This window comes from Odocoileus virginianus, chromosome 25 (genome assembly GCF_023699985.2).
Source record: "Odocoileus virginianus isolate 20LAN1187 ecotype Illinois chromosome 25, Ovbor_1.2, whole genome shotgun sequence".
Classification (NCBI taxonomy): domain Eukaryota; kingdom Metazoa; phylum Chordata; class Mammalia; order Artiodactyla; family Cervidae; genus Odocoileus; species Odocoileus virginianus.
This window is the reverse complement of record NC_069698.1, coordinates 16,956,333-16,978,861: the sequence shown is the minus strand read 5'-3', so window position 1 is coordinate 16,978,861 and position 22,529 is coordinate 16,956,333. Positions and strand designations below refer to the sequence as shown.

General features: G+C 38.0%; 1 protein-coding gene across 4 annotated transcripts in view; it reads left to right on the top strand.

Annotated features, from left to right (window-relative positions):
• Nucleotides 1-1,744: 1,744 nt before the first annotated feature.
• The window catches only part of NSUN3 (NOP2/Sun RNA methyltransferase 3), a 56,301-nt gene continuing 35,516 nt past the window's right edge, over nt 1,745-22,529 (top strand). For 3 of the 4 annotated variants that reach the window (XM_020889387.2, XM_070455038.1, XM_070455037.1), the window contains exons 1-5: nt 1,745-1,828; nt 2,622-2,731; nt 10,797-11,140; nt 20,191-20,345; nt 21,119-21,240. In XM_020889387.2, the coding sequence (XP_020745046.1) occupies nt 1,814-1,828; nt 2,622-2,731; nt 10,797-11,140; nt 20,191-20,345; nt 21,119-21,240 (746 nt within the window). In that variant the 5' untranslated portion in view covers nt 1,745-1,813. The remainder of the gene's footprint in view (nt 1,829-2,621; nt 2,732-10,796; nt 11,141-20,190; nt 20,346-21,118; nt 21,241-22,529) is intronic. The other variant, XM_070455036.1, reaches the window with a different exon arrangement.

The following is a 22,529-nucleotide window of genomic DNA, read 5'->3' as shown; positions in this document are numbered from 1 at the left end:
AGAAGAAGTTACAAAACAATATAATAACTAATATGACCTCTTTCCAAGCATAACATATCCCTTTTCCCTTAAAGAAAAATAGTATATATGATTTCTACCTCCTTAAAAGTTTTTTATATGTCTACATTGCAATTATACCACTACCACATTGATTCATTAAATGCAACCATCTGTAAGACGTACAGAAAAAAATAAACTATATGAAATCTCTTAGAGGCTTAAAGGTACACTAATGATTTTTGCTTAAACTTTCAATAAAATGATGCATTTAATCACCTCCTTAATACTGTACTTTTTTTATACCAAATCTAAATTCATTTTTAATTATTGGATAACTTGTTTAAATAAATATATTAAGCTTCAAATCACAGTAGAGATAGTGAAATTTATCTTTTTACATGGTCTTAAGATTTGCACTTATAGCATATACTTAAGACTGATATTTTGAGCATCAAGGGTCTCAAAATGATGATGCTCATTAAATATTAGGCACTACCTTAGCACTTTCTCTGATAAATTGCTAATTGATATTACAAGGGAACAACTAAAGAGTAACACTAAAAGAGCAAATAAATTGCTATTCCTATCAGAATGGGTGTGATCCTTTCCAGAGAACCAGTAACCCTTCCCCTAGTAAAAGTGGGTGAGGAGGTTCATTTTTTAGGGTGTTAGAATGTAAGGTCATTTTGTTAGTCAGCATTTGGTATCAGACCTTGGTGATAATCACTAACTTCAAGATAGTGAATAAAATACACAGTAGCAGCTAACATTTGGGTGTTAACTGTTTCTTAATCTCTATGCTAAACGTTTTACCTGTGTATTTAAATCAACTTAATCCTTTATCTCTCCCTGAGAGATTATTCCACTGAGCCATCTCTAGGAAACGCGTAACAAATTTTTTTCATCATATCCGTCCCTTCTATCTTGAGTCCTGAATATCTGGGCTAATGGGAATCTTCAGATTTGGTATATTAGCAGTAACTATCCTCGCCTCTGAGAACATCTTAAAGCAACGATCATACAACAAGCTGACTTATTAGAAAAAACACCTGATTCTGGAAAAGATTAAAGGTAGCAGGAGAAGGGGACAACAGAGGAAGAGATGATTGGATGGTATCACCGACCCAACGGACATGAGTTTGAGTAAACTGGAGTTGTGATGGACAGGGAATCCTGGAGAGCTGCAGTCCATGGGGTCGCGGAGTCAGGCACGATTGAGCGATTGCACAACAACAGTGACAAACACTTCCATTCTTGTTCTGAACTTCAAATACAGGGCAGAAAGAAATTTTTCAGAGTGAGGCGTGGTTTCTGAAGGACCTCTGCCCAAGTCTCCGCCCAGGGGCTCCGGCCACCGCCCCGGAGTAGGTAGGCACTGCCTCCTCCACCCACTATTGAAGTAACTTTGCTCTTTCCCCTCGCGGGACACGTCGTGTCCGACTCTTTGTGACCCCATGGACTACAGCCTGCCAGGCTTCTCTGTCCATGGAATTCACCAGGCAAGATTACTGGAGTGGGTTGCCATTCCCTTTTCCAGGGGATGCTCCCGACCCAGGGATTGAACCTAGTCATTCCGCACTACAGGCGGAGTCTTTACCTCTGAGCCACCAGGGAAAGCCTCGCGGGACCTGGATCTTTCAATAGGCGAGATTTCATAACTCGGGCAAAACAGAATCTCGCGATAAGTTGAACCGGAAACGTGAGGGATGGGAGAGAATTCCGGCGAAAATCGGAAGACGGGTTGTTCATTTGCTTCCCTTCAAGCTTTAGATACCCGGTGGAATTGATTTCTTGTTTGATCTCTCCTGACGGGATGGTGTTGACCTTGGTGAGGGCTGGGACCCAGCCGCGTCCCTGAGCCAGAAGCATTACCGACCGATGACGTTGCGAGGGAGGTGGCTGGGATGCGGGCAACTTGGTGATCTTCGGCTTTCTTTAGCTTCAGTCCAAAGCCCTAGAATAATGCTCAGTGTTTTGACGCTTGCTCTTGAGCGTTCTCTGTTTTCTCCCAAGACTCACCTCCGCCGCAAGTAAGCTGTCTGCACTGTAGCCTGCAGGCTTTAATATCCTTTCAACTTGGAGCGGAATGCAGGATCTTGGAAGGCTGAAACTGTCCTTGTCCCCGTGTTATGCTGGGAGATTAGAAGAATGTCTGTTACGTAATTGGCCTTCGATAAACTCCTTTGAATTAGTAAATGAGATAAAGCTGCAGCGAAGTTTCCATAGGAAACTAACTTTTCTTCTAAATTCACTTTATTTTGGAATAATTTTACATTTACAAAAAATATTGCTAAGATAATACAGACTCCCCACGTGCTTTTTCCTGAGTTCCCCTGATGTAGGTTAATTTTGTTCTTTTGACACACATTCATATGTTAGCACCACAATGCCACTTCACCTTTTGCCTTACATTTGAGCAATCATTTGGAGAAACGTTTTTTATAAGTAGATAGAGTATGATAATATAGTTTTATTACGTGTGAGGTATAGCTCCTATCTTAACTGGTAATTATGAGGGGGGAGAAAAAAGTGTTATCTTAAGAAAAAAGACTGTGCTAGTAATGTTGAAATTCAGTAGATTTGTAATAGAATGTGTCAGCAAACTTTTCTTATCATCATAGCTGAAAGCAAAACCAGAGACGAAGCTTGGAAAACAGATTTGCAAAGTTGTATTGGATCATTTTGAAAAGCAGTATTCCAAAGAACTTGGAGATGCATGGAATACAGTAAGGTTAGTATAATTCATCTTTTGATGCTTTATGAAAGAACAAGAAATAAACCCTTCTGGGATAGGGGTACTGTGAAGATAAAAGAGTTTAAACCTGGCTACCATTTCTTGCTGTAGCTTCAGAAGAGAAGAAAGAGGAAATAGCTTGAATCATAGGAAGATGGAAAAGGGAGAAAGAAAAGTTTGTAGTCATAATTTTGTTATAAGCAAACATTGTTAAACCTTGCCCTGATTAATTGCTTTAATCTTTGAAACCAGACTGCCCACCAGTCTGACAAAATTAATTATACTGTAACGGAAATGTTTTTAAACTTCTGAGGATATTTGACTAATTTCTGAAAATTCAGGAGATAACGCAACAAATCTTTAAAGCCATCACTGCTTTATCTTGGCTAAAGTCACTTTGTTTTGTAATCATGTTTCTTCTGTATGTCTTTAGCTTTATGTTTTGAACATACGTGCCTATGCACACACATACACAAATTATTTAAATGTTTTGTAGAAAACAGAAATGAGAAATAATTCAGTGCATAGACACGAGAGAAGTTTGATTTGTATGTTCAGTGAGTTTTGCATTTGATCAGTATGTTACTCTATGGGTTCTTTACATTGAGTGTCTGATGCACTATGCCATACCCTGTGAAATAGTAAGACAGTCCCCATGTCCAGTTTTCTGACAGTCTGGTATAGGAGAGGAGGAGCATGATTAAAACTATATAAACTGCTAATTCTGTAAGTATCCCAATAGAAGTAGGCAGGAGTACCTAGTCCCACGTAACAAGGCCTGATGGTGACAGCAAAGACCTGAGGAGAAGCCAGGTCTTGGTAATTTGACAAAGTCTGAGATGGTTCTGAAGTAATTTTAGACAAACTGTTTTAGAAACTTGTAAATACTGTAGCTTGAAAATGTAGTTTATAGTTGGAGATTTTTTTCAAAACTAGTGTTTTTAAATGAGCGTCTTCTGTCACAGAGAAGAAAAGAGGGATGAATAGTGAAGTATGTAATTAGTTCATGAGGTTTTCAGTATGCAGAGTTAACTCAGAATAGCCCCATAACCAGACATCTGCAGCATGCTTATTATGTGCCAGGCAATACTGCCTTTATTTGATGCTTGGAAGAAACCTCCCATATTTCCTACTTTTCACGTGAGGGAACTGCACATAGTTTAAGTATTAGAATTTGCCCAGGTTCACTCAGCTACTAAGTGTCAGAACTAGGGTTTGTTCTAGAAACTAGGGTTTCAATTTGCCTCTCTGGTTCACAAACTCCTACTGGTCACCCCTATTCTATATGTCTCTCATACCTTGGATGTAATTAGGCATAAATGGATGATTAAAAAAAATTTCAAGAGGTGTATTGTCTTCAGACAACAGTAATCTGGCTACTCAGACCCTGTAATGAGTTATTTTTATGCTTAATGTGCTCAGACAGATTTATAAATTATTATTTGACCCTAACCAAAATGAGCAGTGAACCTCACATCCATTTGATTAGCCATGCCTTCTGCTTCATCTACCTTTTTGTTGGGTTTTCATGGTAATTTACGTTTTGCATAAACATGTGCTAAATTTGCCGTAAACAAAATAAAGGCTTTCTCTGCTTAGAAAGTAGCCTGAGCATGGAGCATGGCATGGGGAAAGAAGAACAGAAGGGTTTTTGTTTTTTAACTGTTTATTTCCAAGACATAATATTGTGCTTGCAGAGTCTGTGTACTTTCAGGGGAAGGAGAGTGGGTTCTTGTGCTATCTAGAAAGCTAATAATTTGCTCAGTATTTTTAGTTACAGTAGTGGGGAAGACTTAGTGTTTAATTTTATGCTCTGCAAAAATCTTTCTTGCCGTCATCCTCTGAACAGCCCTTTGAAGTTGAATTTACCCTGATTCAGTTTTTTCCTTGTTACCTACATGCTCTTCAGGTGAGCCCATTCATGTCGTGTCTTTAAAGGGCCCTCAGTATGCTCTCATCGCCTGTGGTGCAGCCCTTCCATGGAAGGGAAGCAGGAACAATGTCAAGAAAGACTAGGAGACAATCAGCTCATTATTGAAATCTCTGCAGACTAAAAATAAAATGGCTCAAGAACATATCTTGATGGACATCTGTGAATTGATTATTTCTGGATTTCTAAACCAGACTTTTAAAATGATTGTATGAGCGCTCTCTAGTGGGCAGTAAAACAGAAGGGATTTCTTTATTTTAACCATGAACTCTTTTTGTGGGTTCTATAATCTGTGCAGTTACACGAACTAAGCAATGGTACTTAGCAATGTGTAGATAAGATAATTTTTTATCCTCATCATTAGATAGAATGGAGAATAAAGTAGTAAAGAAAAGAAAATCACAGAAAAGTTGAAAATTATGTAACAGGCATTGTCCAAATAATACGCAATTTTCAAGGGATATGTGAGCACAGGCAAGTTATTGTGATCGACTTCCAGATGCTCAGCTTTCATATATGTTCTTTCAGAGGATTACTCTGCTTCCCTTGATTAAGGGGGTGCTTATTCCTCTTTCCCAACCTGCCCTTCTACAATTGTCTTTGTCCCACTTTACAAAAAAGGTCTCACTTTCACTATCCTGACTCTTCCACAGTGCATTCCCTCCAGGGTATCAGAAATCCCTCTGCAAGAAACTATGGGACTGCAGTGTAAATTCTTTGACAGGTCAGATGGTCTTCCAAGTTTTGCTTTTAGCAAAAGTAAAGGACTTGCAATTGAGCTGTTAGCTAACAAATCACTTAAAATCTTTCTGAAGATATTTAATTTGGTGAGTGGAGATCATAATAGAAAATATTTTAGCAAAAGGGAGACATTGCTTTAGCAAAATGTATTTAATTCTCATCTACTTATTTAAGTGAAGGTTTTTCTTACTCCTTCTAAAAACATAAAATAGGAATTGATGTTGAACCCTGGTCATTATTTGTTGTTGTTATTTAGTCGCTCAGTTGTGTCCCAACTCTTTTGAGACCCCTGAATTGCATCCCACCAGGCTTCTCTGTGGGATTTTCCAGTCCAGAACACTGGAGCAGGTTGCCATTTCCTTCTCCAGGGGATCTTCCTGACCCAGGGATCGAACCCACATTTCCTGTATTGCAGGCAGATTCTTTACCACTGAGCCACCACAGAAACAGAAATTGATGTTGAACCCTGGTCATTATAGCACTAGGTAATATTCATTCCTGGATGCATCTAGTTTCAATAAGGGAGCCATTTCCTATGAATTTTTTATTTTTATGTTTATTTTTTATTTTTTTTTCTCTTTTTATGTTTAGAAGGAAAGTGAAAGTTGCTCAGTAGTGGCCAACTCTTTGCGACGCCATGGGCTTTATAGTCTTATTCTCCAGGTCAGAATACTGGAGTGGGTAGCCTTTCTCTTCTCCAGGGAATCTTCCCAACCCAGGGACTGAATCCAGGTTTCCTTCATTGCAGGCAGATTCTTTACCAGTTGAGCCGCAGGGAAGCCCCTTTTTATGTATAGATAATTATCAAATGTAGAAGTTATTTTGGTCTATTTTGTACTAATAATTTTATTGATAACTACTCTGAAGCTACTATTGTAACACTTAGAACTTTAAGGCTACAATGAAAACAAATTTAGTATATACACAGGTGTCTGTGAGTGTGTGTGTGTGAGAGAGAGAAATAAGATAGGGTAATAAAGATTAAAAGCACAAAATTATATCAGGACTTAAAGTTATAAAAGTTATATGGGGAAATAGAATATAAAGAAAAGGGAAAGGAAGAGTGTAAAATTTCCACCTGTTCAGGAAGAGTCAGTCCATGAATTTTTAAATGGACAATGATGGGTTTTAAAATCACTCGGGTATTTAGGTTCTGCAGGATAGATTTTAAAAAGTAGTGTAATTTATATTTTAAAATGTCAATTTTTACAGTATGCTGGAAGCTACATCCTTAAACATACGGTGAAGATTTTGATATCAACTTGAAATGTTGCAGAGGGACAGAGTTGTTTTTTTTTTTTCCCCAAAATGATACCAGTGGATGTACTAGCAAAACATTTGCAGGTCACTAATCTTCCAGGTCCCAGTTCTGCTGATTGCTGATGTAGTTGAACTTCTGGCTTGGAGACCAGTAAGTGAAGCAGCTTCAGAATCTTGAGAGGAGGCCTGAAATATGGCATCTGGCCAGTGTCTTCTTAAGTCTTCTAGTATATGCTCCCTCCACTGTCTGCTGGGCTACTTGCCCATCCATCAGAGCTTTCAAAATGAGTAGGGGCATCATCCCACCAGTGCAGGCACTGGAGGGTGTGTGTCGGCGGGGAGGGAGGGAGGAGGAAGTTCCCAGGTGGTGCAGGGAGAGCTGAGGTTCACACTGATACACAGCTTTGCTTTCTCAGGGCTGGTTAAGTGCCACCCTGAGCAACCTTAGCAGTCCCGTCATTGGAGTGACGTTGTAGCTGCTCCTCAAGGGCCACTTAAGTCAAGCTGTTCCCCTTGTTAAGAGACAATAGGCTCTTCCGAGAGGCGGGGCCTCTGGCAAGTAGGCGAGGTTTGCAGAGAGCTTCTCCTTTTCCCGTCCTGTACCACTTGAGCTGCAGTGCTGTGGCCTCACACTCCTATTAGACTTTAAAGCCTGGGGATTTGAATCAGAGACTTCTGCTTCAGTAGTGATGTGACCTTGGAAGTTGCCACATCTCTGAAAACCTCCGTTAGCCTGCCCTCTAAAATAAGCATAATAGCTGCCCCTCACCAAAGGCACATAGTAAGCATCTGGTCAGTAATCTTTGTTATTATTAATAGTGTCAGGGTGAGGTAGAGCCAGCGGATTGGACGGTAGGTAGAAAGGCTTCTCTGGAGAGAGGAGGCCTAATAGCAAGCAGGAGAGTTAGCCAGGCTGCAGATTGGTGGGAGAGGAAAGGTCAGTTTAGTGCAGAGGGCCCAGTTAATGCTCAGATTGTTAAAGACTATAAAGAAAATATTCCGGTAGTTCAGTTGGCTGGGTATAGATTAGGAGGGATCAGAAAATTGGTTTGTTCTGAAGAAGGGATTATTTTATCTAGTTGTTAGAGAATGAGATAGGATTAATTTCTGAAGATTCCTGCCACATCCTGCTATCAGTACATGTTTTTAGATCTAATGAGGCTGTCCCCTCTTAAAGTCTTTCAGTGACTTCTCATCTATAGGAATTTAAAATTTATAAGGTAAAATTTTCAAACTTGATAATCTTAGACTTGTCCCGTGTAATCTTCTGCCACACTAGACTACTTTTAATTCCCCAAATGCACTGTTCTCCGTCATTCCTTGGTGCCTGTACACACACTATGGCGTTTGCCTTGGAACTTGTGTTCTCTTTTCATCCTGCGGCTAATTCCTCATCCTTTAAGATTTAGCATATTGCATAGTGTACACGAATCTACAGTGTTCCTGAACTAACAGTCCTTGCATACAATAAGGTTAAATAAAATATGCAAGATTAATAACCTTTGCTAAGGGATCTGAAAGAAAATGTGAATAAATGGAGAAACATATTGTGAGGAAAGAAAGAGTGAATACAATAAAGATGTTAATTCTCCCCAAATTTAGTACATTTAATATAATCCTAGTCAAAGTTTTTGTCTGTCTAAATCAGTTCAGTTCAGTTCAGTTCAGTAGCTCAGTCGTTTCCAACTCTTTGTGACCCCATGAACTGCAGCACGCCAGGCCTCCCTGTCCATCACCAACTCCCGGAGTTTACCCAAACTCATGTCCATCGAGTCGGTGATGCCATCCAACCATCTCGTCCTCTGTTATTCCCTTCTCCTCCTGCCTTCAATCTTTTCCAGCATCAGGGTCTTTTCCAATGAGTCAGTTCTTTGCATCAGGTGGCCAAAGTATTGGAGTTTCAGCTTCAACATCAGTCCTTCCAATGAATATTCAGGACTGATTTCCTTTAGGATGGACTGGTTTAATCTCCTTGCTGCTGGAGATCTAACCAGTCCACCCTAAAGGCAGTCTGTCTAAATATATCTATACAAATATTTTATAAAATATTTTTAACTGACCAACTGCTTTTCATGTTCATGTGAGATAATAAACATTCTAAAAGAGCTTTGGAAATTATGAAGAAAAAAATTAGATTTTTCTGCCATATGTTAACCAATTGGAAGTGTTTAAAGCCAGATGAAAGTGTATAAAGCCAATTAAAAGTGCCCTGCCAGATGTTAACCAATTGGAAGTGTGTAAAGCCAATTGTTAACTAAGGGATGGACCCATGATGTAAACCAAGCCTCTCCAGTCTGTATTAGTAAAATTGTACTTTTGAGCATTATTTCCCTGTTACTTTGTCAACAAAGGTCTGTCTAGTCAAGGCTGTGGTTTTTCCAGTGGTCATATATGGATGTGAGAGTTGGACTATAAAGAAAGATGAGCACTGAAGAATTGATGCTGTGGTGTTGGAGAAGACTCTTGAGAGTCCCTTGGACGGCAAAGAGATCCAACCAGTACATCCTAAAGGAGATGAGTTCTGGGTGTTCATTGGAAGGACTGATGTTGAAGCTGAAATTCCAGTATTTTGGCCACCTGCTGCGAAGAGCTGACTTATTTGAAAAGACCCCGATGCTGGGAAAGATTGAGGACAGGAGGAGAAGGGGACGACAGAGGATGAGATGGTTGGATGGCATCACCGACTCGATGGACATGGGTTTGGGTGGGTTCTGGGAGTTGGTGATGAACAGGGAGGCCTGGCGTGCTGTGGTCCATGGGATTGCAAAGAGTCAGACACGACTGAGCGACTGAACTGATTTGAACTGAACATGACTCAAACTCTGGATCAATATTTAGCCAGTTTGGAGGGTATAATTAGGATGGACTGACATAAGGTTACAACAATAGATTTCCTTTTAGGGTCCATTTTAATTCAGTGGTTCCCAAAGTGTGGTCTGTGGCTCAGCAGCATTAATGTCACGTGAGGACTTGCTAGAACGACAATAGGAAACCCCAGGTGGGGCCCAGCAGTATCTTACAGTCATTAGATGTACATTAAAGTTCACGAAGCATGCTTTTAAAGAAAGAGATTGTCGTCTCCCGGTACAGCTGAAATGCCGGGCTTCTGTGATGCACTATCATAGTAAGAGGTAGTGATAAGAGAAAGCAATTTCACATATTAGCCTCAATTGAAATTCACATGGCACTCTTCCAGTCGCAGGTGTTATATTTCAATCCAGCCATTCCTCACATAGGCAACACCAGGGTGAGTAGCAGCTGGAATTTATTTAATTGACCATGGTTAATGAGGCTCCCAAATAACTCAGCTAGAAAGGTCAGCTCGTAAATAAATTAAATATTTCCTCCTGTATCATTTGTCAGTTGATGTGAGCTTGTGATTGTCAAGAGATCTAACTGTTGGACCGAATAAAAAATTAGGAAGGTACATCTGCTGGGGAGGTGGGGGCAGGGAAAACCTGCACCATCAGTCCATAAGTGATTTTTAAATCATGCTTGGTTTTGTATCCTCTGAGCCACTGATCACCTCATTAGCTCTGTTACTGTAGTGTTCACTGTAGTTAGCTTTCCATACTTTTATCTTCATGAGAGGAAAACTTGAATACTTACTCTTTTGAACAGCCTTTAATGATAGTACTTTTCCCTTCAAAATTAAGACTCAGGTTTTAAATTTTTTCTTAAGAAAAACACTTCCTTGTGCAAAGAGTGATAGACTAAAGTCTTATTTTGATGGATTTTGAAGTATGCTAAAGACAGGTCATGTTTTTTTTCGCAAGATAATGTGCAGGGAAGGTCAAGACTGAGAAGTAAATGAGGCATTCCTCTTCAGTGCAGATTTTAAGGGGCCCCTAAAACTCAGGAACCAAGATAAACATTGTTTTAGTGACCAAAACTGATACCAGAGAAAAAACCCACGATGAGCAAAATATCAGAGTTTTAAAAACAGGATCATAACAGTGCTGTGTTGAGCTATATGGGAGCCTGAGGCAAAAGAAAAAGTCATTCTGGCTCTTGGTTCTGAAAATCATAGGTAAATAAAGCGTAAGGCTAGGACCTCATTCCCTGGCTTAGTATCAAATTGTATTACTGTGTATAATGTTAATACCCCTTTGTTTATCTTTTTCTCTCTAGGGACATACTAACATCTCCATCTTGTTGGCAATATGCTGTTCTTCTTAACAGATTCAATTACCCTTTTGAACTGGAAAAGGATTTACATCTGAAGGGCTATCACTCACTCCTTCAAGGATCTTTACCCTACTATCCTAAATCAATGAAATGTTACCTTAGCAGAACTCCTCACAGAATGCCTTCAGAAAGACACCAAATTGGAAACCTAAAAAAATACTATCTCCTGAATGCCGCCTCCCTTCTCCCAGTACTGGCTCTGGAATTGAGGGATGGGGAGAAGGTTCTGGATCTGTGTGCCGCCCCTGGAGGCAAATCTCTAGCTCTGCTGCAGTGCGCTTATCCAGGTAATGTACTTTTCTCTCCATAATTGACAACTTTTAAATGTTCACATGTTACAGAGTACTTTTAGACTATGCGAGGAGAAATGTAAGATTGAATTTTCAGACTTTGAAAGCCTAAAAACCAAGACAGTGTGGAGAAGAGTAGAAGTTTTGCTGAGGAAGTAGTGTAAATAACCTTTTTTTTCCCACAGCTACTTAATCCTTACAGGTAATTGGGAAACTACAACAAAACTACAACATTTTGTGAACACAGATCTTTCAGATAATATGAAACCTGATGAGCTAATGGCAAAGATTTTTAAAGTTTTATTGTTGCTTTTATACTTCAGAGTCTTGTATTGATGTCCTGGTTATACTTTTATGCAACAAAAACACACACATTTAAACACATTTTTTGTATTATTGGACCATAAGGTTCTAAGAGAGTTCTGTCCAATAGGAATATAACATGAAGTATATATATAATTTAATGTTTTTGAGCATTCTAATTAATATAAGAAACAAGTGAAATTAATTTTAGTAATACATTGTAACCTAATACATTCAAAATCTTATTTGAACATGTAATCAAAATAGAAATTATCAATGAGATATTTGCATTCTCTTTCTTACAGTCTTTGAAATTGGTATGCATTTTACACATAGGGTACATTTTAATTTGGATTAGTTGTGTTTCAAGTGCTCACAGCCTCATGTAGCAAGTGGGTATAGTATTGGATGGTGCAATTCTAAAGATTTTAAAAGTTCTTTTGAAAGGACTTATCATTGCTATTATTAGTACTACAAAAAGGATGAAATACATGTAAAATACATTTTTATATATGTTTGTTAAAAGTAATGCATTCATTGCAAATTCTTTTCTTAATGAGACAATGGGACTTTTAAACTATTACTTCAGGTTTCCCTGGATGAAAATTACTTATGGCTAAATGAGACAAGGTTCAGCCTCAATTCTGTCTGGTTTTTGTTTGATAGTTTTGTTTTTATGAGTGCAAATGCTATTCACAGAGATGAAAAGATGAAATGGTGAGAGTTGTGTTATAGTAATCTCACTAGTTCTTTAAACTCCTGAATTATAACCCTAATCACATAGCTCTCGTTCACTAAGCATTATTTTAATCATCTACTATATAAACACTCTATGTAAACTTATGTAAACACTGGGCCTGTTTTTGATTTTGAAGAAGACAAAGAATTGGAAACCAATTTTAAAAGACTGTTGCATAATCAGGAGACTCGTTCACTTTCTCAGCCAAAGCACTCCTGTGCTGCACCGCCTTTGTTTGGAGTGCTCTGGGGGATTCTGTGCACAACTTGCTGTAGTAAGACTCTGGATGGATGGGAAGTGTGCTTCTCATTTATAAAGTTGGTGAAGAGCTAGGAGAAGCCTTGCCCAGAGGTGTTCTCCTTTTTTAAGAAGCCGATGATCTGAAAATTGATTCCTTTGAAACTATCTAAGCCTGCTTATCCCTTAAAAGTTGTTATGTATCCCCAGGGCATGCATATCCTAGTTTGAGAACTGATAATACGTATCTTCCTTTGAGAGCATTCCTGTTGAAATAGTTTATAAACATTTTTATGAGAACTCTGAATCCAGTTGTACTAGGCATTGGTACAAGTATACCAGTTAACTGTATATTTTAGGTGAAAACATACTGTGTGTTTTCAAATTGTGGTTAGAACTGTTATTGAAGCTTGCTGTATTTTTTTTTTTTTGTTAAGAAATCACAACGAAAGAGATTATTTTGTAAGTTTGTTTTATTATTTTTATAATTCGAGCTGAAAATGAAATTCTGTGGACTCATGTGTTATAAGGAATATTTGTTATCGCTTTTACCCTCTGTTCTTTGATTGCATGCTTATTTTGTTTGTTACGTCAGTCTTGAATATAGAATTTTTAGTATTGTGAAAAATGGAAGAGAATTGCCAAATTTGGGTACCATTTTGAAAAGAGGGCATTTTAATCCTAGATTATCCTCATTAGTAGGCTATAAATATTTAACATGTTTATGGTAAAGAAATTCAGATTAGGAATCCAAAGGCAAGTGGATATATTCTATGAGTTTGAAGTATAGAAGAATCTTCCTGTTCTTACATCAAGGGCAATGAGTTACAGGCAGTAGTCCAAGTAAAGTAGCTTTTCATCTAAGAAGGGCTAATGATAATGGTTTACTAAGAAGTACAGATGTCTTCATGCTGATGCTCAAATCCCAAATTAGGTTAGCTACAGTGCTTGAATCTGGAATGCAGATGCCATGCTAAAAAAAGCTTTTATAAGCAAAACTTAAAATGATGGCTGCACTAAATGTGCATTTATCCTCTGAATTTCTTCAGATCAGTACTGGCCTTTATTCTGGGTCAGGAGGCTCACAGCTTTGAATAATTAAAAAGGTCATATTTTAGGATGATTAAAAAAAATGAGCCTACTTCTCTTCTGGTCTAGCCGCTCCTACCTGTTAGCATGATGAGGGGCTGTCCATTGTTTTTTATTGCTCTGCTTTTGTCAGTGGAGCCTCTGTAATATCCTGGTGTTGACAGAAAAAGGAAAAAAAACCCACTTTTGATTCTAAATAGGAAAGCATTAACAAGTTAAGAATGACCCAGCTTGATAGAGTGGCTTGATCAACTTTCTTGCTGAGGGTTCACATGAAATTCACTTTGCTGTCAATAATACCCTTTTTACATCTAGTTAGCTTTTGATGGTAGAGAACATTAGAAAGACTCTTTACTGAATTGCTTTTTCCCTTCTCCCTCTGAGCCTTTTGTTCACCGTACAGGTACCATTTTCCCCTTCTTCCCCTTTGCTAATTCTTTTCCATTCTTCAGGTTTTCACTCAGAAATCAACTTTCCTAGAAAGCCTTCCAAGAACTCCCTGCATTAGATGCATCTTCTTTTTGGAAATAATAACAACAGTGATAATTTTGAACATGTAGTAGAAAAAAGAAAAAGTAAAGCTGAGACTCCAAATGCTCTTCCTGAAGAAGCTCAATGACTTTTTCAAGAATTTGTTTAATTTATCCCCTTTTCTACTTAGATGAGAAAAAAAAAGATTTGGTTTATTTTTGGCAATTTAAGCTTGAAAATTAATTCTATCTCAATGTAGTGAGTCTGAGAGAGAGAGAGAGAGTGTGTGTGTGTGTGTGTATGTGTATATATGAAACTTGGACTGTAATGCCTTATATATTTTTTAAAGTTTAACCAATTTAATCCTATTTCAAATAAAATCTATCTAGACCAAACTGTAATATAGCATAAAGCTGTATTTCAACTGAGAGTTACTTTAAAATGCTGAATTGAGGATCTTGACTAAAGCTACAGTTTAATGAGAAGCTGCCCTGATTTTCAGTTTTAGCAATTTAAATGTCTTTATTATAATGCCATATTTTACATCAGGTGAGCCACATTTGGTGAGCATATACTATGTGTGAGGCATTGCATGGTAGGTGTAGAGCTCTGAAGGATATAGAGGTAACTAAGCCTTCTGTTTCCTGTGATATGACAAACTATTTGTTTTAGCCAACTCTCCTGTTGAAAATAAAAGTGTGGGGTATAATATTAAAGAAAAGCAAAATCTTTTAAAGTGTGTTAATGTTCTACAAAGACTCAGTGGCCAAAAGTTAACAGTTTGAGAACCTGGGAGGTAAATTGAACATTGAAGCTGGATTTTCACTTGAGAGCATTTTTTTTTTTTTGCTTCACCTGAAAAACTTATTGCTTCATGAACATATGTGGATACAAGAAGCCAGAGCCTGCTCAGTTAAAGCATCTATCAGAAGATTAATTTGTATAAACCTTAGACTCCAAAATACTTTTCCCTCCAATAAGGTAAACTAGGAAGAAATTGTCTTCTCCAAAGAACTGAAAGGAAGATTGTTTTCAGTTTTAGTGGTAGGGGAGGAGTGGACATACCCTCTGAAACTTTGTAACTAGAGCTAAGCCAGCATAGACCATTATGGTGAAGTTGCAGAATTATGGAAATAAAAAACCATCTTAATAGCATCCAGAGAATACAGTCTACCTTCAAAGGACAACAGTTGGACTGAGGAATGACCTCTGAGTTAATAATGGAAGCTGGCATTCAGAGGAATGATGTTTTCAATGTGCTAAGAAAAGATGACTGTCAATCCAGAAATACATTCATCAAAATATCCTTGAAGAGAAAAAGTAAATTAGACGTTTCTTTTAGACAGAGAGCAAGAGTGTAGTTTGTCACCAGCAATTCTGAAGGAAAAGGGAAAGCCATCCTAGGTGGAAAATGGAAGATACAAAAAGAATTGAAGAAAGAAGAAAGTGAGAAATAAATGGGAAAAATCTCACAGTCATTGGATATAGAAGACAATGATAATGACATTTTATACAGTTAAAAAATATAAGTGCAAATAAAGCCCAATACATAATGCAGTAGCATCTTATTTAGGACGAAATGTTACGAGATTCTTGTATCTTTTAGGGAAAATGGTGGAGATTGACTTGTTTTAGGTTTTTCTTTTACATATGCACGTTAAATGCTTTAGGGTTACCACTAAAAGAACAGAATATAAGATATTTAAACCAGAAAAAAGAAAAATGGAATAAAATTTAACTGAACAATAGCCAGCTTGATTACAAACTCTCGTACATTTGTGCTCCCTCCTTGCATGATTTACTTCCTTTTATTTCCCACTCTTGCTTCCCTGGGATCGTACCCTTCTGTGATGTAAACTTTTGTCTTTGGCTGTTTTCCAGTGATTTCAGGCTAAGACAAAAGCTTTCAGACACCTACACATAAGCTGCATTAGTGAATCCTCCAAAAAACCACCCAAAATTAACAATGTAGACCAAATAAAAAAGAATGTTCTACCTCTACAAATGAAGCTTTAAGGTGATTTTTCTAGTCCTTTCTGAAACCCCTCCCTAAATTGATGCCATCCTCTGAATTCAGAATCCTTCAAGCTAGGCTTCAGCACTGTGGGAACAGAGAACGAAAGATGAACACGATGGGTTTTGAAGAGGCAGAGAGATCAGAGGTCAAATTGCCAGCATTTGTTGGGTCATGGAGAAAGCAAAGTAGTTCCAGAAATAAATCTATTTCTGCTTCATTGACTATGCCAAAGCCTTTGTGTGGATCACAACAAACTGTAGAAAATTCTTGAAGAGATGGGAGTATCAGACCACATTACCTGTCTTCTGAGAAGCATGTATGCAAGTCAAGAAACAACAGTTAGAGCTGGACATGGAACAGTGGACTGGTTCCAGATTGGGAAAGGAGTATGTCAGCTCTCTATAGCATCACCCTTCTTATTTAACTTACATGCAGAATACATGATACAAAGTGCCAGGCTGGAGGAATCGCAAGCTGGAATCAAGATTGCTGAGAGAAATAACCACCTCAGATATACAGATGATTGCAGAACGTGAAAAGGAGCTAAAGAGCCTTCTGATGGAGGTGAAAGCGGAGACTGAAAAAGCTGGTTTGAAACTCAACATTCAAAAACTAAGATCATGGCATCCAATCCCATCATTTCATGGCAAATAGAAGTGGGGGGAAATGGGAGCACGACAGATTTTGTTTTCTTGGGCTCCAAAATCATTGTGAACAATGACTGCAGCCATGAAATGAAAAGACTCTTGCTCTTAGGAAAGAAAGCTTTAACAAACCTAGAGCGTATTAAAAAGTGGAAACATCACTTTGCCAAAATAATTGGTGTAGTGGTTAAAATTGAAAGATGATCTTGAGGTCCCACAATTATAGACCTTGCTTTAAAACTAGGTGTTTATTTAGTGGAGGTTGGGATGTCATTACAGAGTTTTTTACAGTGGAATGACAGAAAAATAACAATATATGTATATATGTGTGTGCGTGTACATATGTATACATATGTATATATGTATATACAGGTATTTTTGAGCAAAGACTTTACAAAAATTTTTCCCACGTTACATTAGCATTTCACCTTCAGTTCTCTAGCTGTGTTTCCCTGGTAACCTGAGAGAAATTGTTACTTTGTTTCTAGACTTGTTATAAATATGACCTTGAATAGTTAAAATCCATGTGCACTGGGAAAGGAGTAAGTAAACCCTAGAGACCTGATGGGGATGCCATGCTTTGGGCTTGGCTGTGTGTAGTGACTCTTGTAATTGGTGTAATTGGGCATGTCCCATTGGCTGGAAGCAATGACTGTGGAGTTGTTAGTCTTTCCCAGCATCAGGCTCTTTTCCAGTGAGTCAGTTCTTTGCGTCAGGTGGCCAAAGTATTGGAGTTTCAGCTTCAGCATCAGTCCTTCTAATGAATATTTAGGGCTGATTTCCTTTAGGATGGACTGGTTGGATCTCCTTGAAGTCCAAGGGATTCTCAAGAGTCTTCTCCAACACCACAGTTCAAAAACATATGATTATTAATGACAATTGTCTGAATGCCCAGAAATTGGCAATGGTTGAATAAAAGAGGACACATTTTTTTCTATGTACTATTCATCAGCCTTTAAAAATGATTTGCATCAGCCTTTAAAAATGATTCGCATCTCTGACTTGGTGGTATTGCCTTTGAACTATTAACATGTGGAGAGTCAGGAGACAAAAAAGTGTGTAAATAAAATACTGTATGTGCAGATAAGTATATAAGCATATGTATATCAGGTTAATAATATAGGTTCCTTTCGATGGGTGGTTGGGCAGTTGACAGAGTGGGGAGATAAAGAGTAAGATGGGAAAAAGACACTATAAAAAATTATATAATTCCATTCATATATATCCATTTATATATTCCATTTATATCCATATATCCATTTATATGTAAGTATAGACATAAAGAGATATGGTAGGATTATTTAATGAAAATGTTAAATGATGCTTATCTGAAGACTGAGTTTTAGGTAATTTTTGGTGTTCTTTCTTTATACTTTTGTACATTTGAAAATATACTTGTCTTTAATATTATATGCAATTTATGTTACTATAATAAATATATATAAATATTTATAAATATATATTTAACTATAGGAAAAACAAAATAACTTTTCTATTAGGGAGAAAACAATTTGCTAAATGCCTTCTATTTCTGAGAAGCAGCATAGCATGGTGCTGAAAAGCAGGCGGGCTCCAGAACCAAGGTGTCTTGGTTTCCTGCTGTGTAAACCTGAGCAAATTACTTAACCTCTCTTTGCCTCAATTTCCTTATCAGTAAAACGGAAATGATAATAAAATTATCTACCTGAGGTTTGTGAGGATTAAATATGTTACTACATGTAAAGTCTTAGAACAGTGCCTAGCCCTTAATAGGGACTCAAGATAATAATTACTACTATAAGAAAGTGAAAATTAGTCACTCAGTCATGTCCAACTCTTTGTGACTCCATGGACTATAGCCCATCAGGCTCCTCTGTCCATGGAATTCTCCAGACAAGAATACTGAAGTGGGTTGCCACTTCTTTCTCCAGGGGATCTTCCTGACCCAGGGATTGAACCCAGGTCTCCCACCCTGCAGGCAGACTCTTAACCAACTGAGACACCAGGGAAGCCACTCCTACTACATGTATTGTTAGTAATCATTATGAACATTTCTTGTTACTACTTTTTGCAGTTCAATGCTAAAAGAACTGGTGCTAAAAGAACTGGGCTTCCCTGATGGTTCAGATGGTAAAGAATCTGCCTGCAATGCAGGATACCTGGGTTCAATCCCTGGGTCGGGAAGATCCCCTGGAAAAGGGAATGGCAACCCCACTCCAGTATTCTTGCTTGGAGAATCCCAGGGACAGGAGCCTGGTGGCCTACAGTCTGTGGGTTTGCAAAGAGTCGGACACGAATGAGCGACTAACACTAACATTATGAACATTTCTTGTTACTCCTTTTGCAGTTCTTTGCTAGATATGGGCTTCCTGGTGGCTCAGATGGGAAAGAATCTGCCTGCAACACGGGAGATCTGGGTTTGATCCCTGGGTTGGGAAGACCCCCCGGAGAAGGGAACAACTACCTACTCTGTTATTCTTGCCTGGAGAATTCCATGGTCAGAGGAGGCTGGCAGGTCACAGTCCATGGGGTCACAACATCGGACATGACTGAGCGACTAAGCACATCACACAGGCTAGATATGTTACTAAATTATCACAGTGGATCTTTTTTTTTCCTTCTAGTTTCATTGAGATACAATCGACATACAGTAGTGTATAAGTTTAAGGTGTAGCATTTCATCTTAACAACAGCTTTGTAAGGTAGGGGTAGTAAACTTTCTCCTGTATCCTGTAAGGGCTTCTGACAGTGACTGACAGAAGACAGAGCGACAGGAATAAAGCATACACGTGTTTTTTCTCTTGGCCTTGACTCCCTGTCACTGGTGATGAGAATATTCTTTCCTCTTGGTATAGGGAGGGTATCTTTCACATGGGAGTTCATCTCCTGCTTTCAGGAAGAAAAAGATAGGTCAAATGCCCTTCCCACATTTGCTGTTATTCAAGTGCTTGTAACTCAAAATAATCATTATGCCAAAACAGCATATTTTGCAGTGGAGTGTTCTAAACTCCTTCACTATTATAGTCCCCATTTTACAGATAAGGAAAGTGAGACTGTGTAGGAGAGATGAGTCAGTTTTCTGGAGTCTCACAATTCTTAATTTGAGCCTATGCCTTTCTTATCATAAAGCCAGTTACACTTTACATGCTTTTTTCCACAAGCCACATACCTTCCTTTATTTAAAATCAAGGTGTTCTGACCTGGAAGGAACTTTATATATCACTCTTAAGAGCTTTAGGAGAGAACTGTGTCTAAGGTATTGGTTGTATAGTATATCTTTAGGAATCTCTAATTCTCTAAAGTTTTTACATTAAGAATTAAATTTGAATGAATAAATGGTGAGAGCTTCTGAGAGGCTCTGTAGGCATGACTATGGTAAATGTTTTATGAAGTGTTTGTGAGTGTACTCAAGTCTTTAAACATAGACAATCATGTTTACCTCTCAGCCCTGTTCCTGTGTAATTGTAATGAACCAGTGTTTTTCTGAAATTTATTTGATCAAAAATGGAAATTTAATAATTCTATTGTGTTCATTTTTTAAAAAAACTTTTTAATCCTTCATATTTAGGTTATCTTCATTGTAATGAATACAATAGTCTGAGATTGAGGTGGCTGAGGCAGACCTTAGAATCTTTCATCCCACAGCCTTTGGTAAATGTAATTAAAGTGTCTGAATTGGATGGCAGAGAAATGGGAGATGCCCAGCCTGAAACCTTTGACAAGGTACTTTTATTACATTGTGACAGATTGATAGACTCCCAGTGATACTACTGTTACGTTGCTTTGTTGTGGTTATTTTCCATCTGCTTCCAGACATAGCTGGATACAATTTCTCAGTACCCTGGGAAATTCTGATAAAGTGAACATGGGAGCAGTTTTTATTTGATGGTCAGCATGTTCAAAGGAAGCGGTAACATTGGGATTGGGGATTATAGAATGCTTTTTATTTCCAGGTACCTCAAAGATACTCAGGAAGAGATCAGATATTATCTGAATCGGTACACAAACATGTGCACTGTATTGCTTTAATTTGGTAACATTTCATATCAGAGTATGACAGTTGAAGAAAAAGACAGCCTTTCAGTAAACTGAAATTGAATTATTAGTTCTTAAATATAAATGCTGAGAATTCAGGAATATAGTAACATCTGCTTAAAATGAGTAACTTTAAAAAAATAAAATGAGTAACTTTTGTAAAAGTTTTTGCTGTAGTCAACAAGAATATGAAATATTAGTAGACATTAGTAGACTTTTAGTTGTCTCATTCCCCTACTCCACTGAAAAAGACCTAAATGCTGAAAGTCACAGGAAATTCTTTTGTAAGGTGTTAGTGAAGAAGTGTTGTAAACAACTTACCATGGTGTATTTTCAGTTTTAAAATAAATTTACTTATTTATTTGCTAAGTTTTGCCACAATTTACGTAGCTTCCCTGTGTCCTTTGTGTTTGAGGATGTTTTCAGTGCATACTTGTCTTCTCTGTCACTTTTTCCTATAGGTATTAGTTGATGCTCCATGTTCAAATGATCGAAGTTGGTTGTTCTCTTCTGATTCTCAGAAGGCTGCCTGTAGAATAAGCCAAAGGAGAAATTTGCCTCTTCTACAGATTGAACTCTTAAGGTGAGAGCTACTAATACAGAAGTTTATTTTGGTTTCTAATATAATTTCAGTAGGCATGACAACACATGACCCAGGGCAGTGCCCAAATGGAGAGTTTCCTGTGTAGGTGTCAATAATTAATTCTCTCACGTCTGCACCCAGAAAATTCTCAGTCTCTTCCTTTTGAGTCTCATGTTGTAATGTCATCTCTCTGCCCTCCCACTCACCACCCCCTTGATGAAATCCAGTGTTGCTATGCGTTGTCTTTTAAAGGACACAAATGATTTTATTGTGATTTAAAGTTGTTTGCTTATCAGGACCATCCAAAGCATAGGGTTCATCACCGTATTCTCTCACCAGGATGTGAACAGCCCCTCTGTAAGAGTAGCTTTGGACCAGGATTTTTTTTTTTTTTTTTTTTTCAGTAAGGACACATTGTTCTGGGTGAGTAAGAAGTTTTAGTTTGTTGTTAGCATTTATCTCCCCTCTAAGACTTTTCCAGAAAGGCATGACCACGGAGAGAGAGTTGGTTTCTTCAGAACAGAGCCATTTGGAGACATCCTGCTTTGGTTTCAGAAGACATTTATATTTATACCCTAATCCTAAGCAATTCCTACTGTTTAATGCTGAACCAAAATTCTTGGACCATGTTAAATATGCTTAAATGATGCTTTATCACTCATCACTTCTTACATGTTGAAGGAGAATGAGTGGCAGTTAATATGCCCTGCTGACAGCATGCTTTACTTCCAGCTGCTGATTGATTCACAGCAATGAACATGCACCATTTCCTAAGTGTTACAACCAATACTAATACATAGTCTTGTTCTTGTACCAGATTATGTCTCAGCTCATTCTGGTCATTCCAGGTAGCACCAACCAGCCGGTCCTTAAAGCATTTCTCATCTTGCAATTAGACTATTTATTTGTATTCTTCCAATGTCATCCGTTCATTTGCTATAACCCTAAGATATTTTGAGAATTATTTTCCACCTTTTCTTCTCTTTGGTTATTAGTTTGGGGATGTTGCATAGATCCAACCATAATAAATCTTTTTTTCTCACCTAAACTTCCTTGATCTGGCTCTTTAGCAAGTCACTGCTGTTATTCCAGACTTTGCCATCGCCATGCCTGGCACTGTAACAGGCCCCAGGTCTTTTGGTGTCTTATTAGCTTTGTTATCTCTAATGTTTTTTTAACCTGTCAGCAGCGAGGCTTCCTGAGAATATCATTTTTCTTCCTTCTCATAAAAAATCCTTCTTGCACTCCTTTTTCTTTCTGTACCATACCACACTGTCTGTTTTATATTC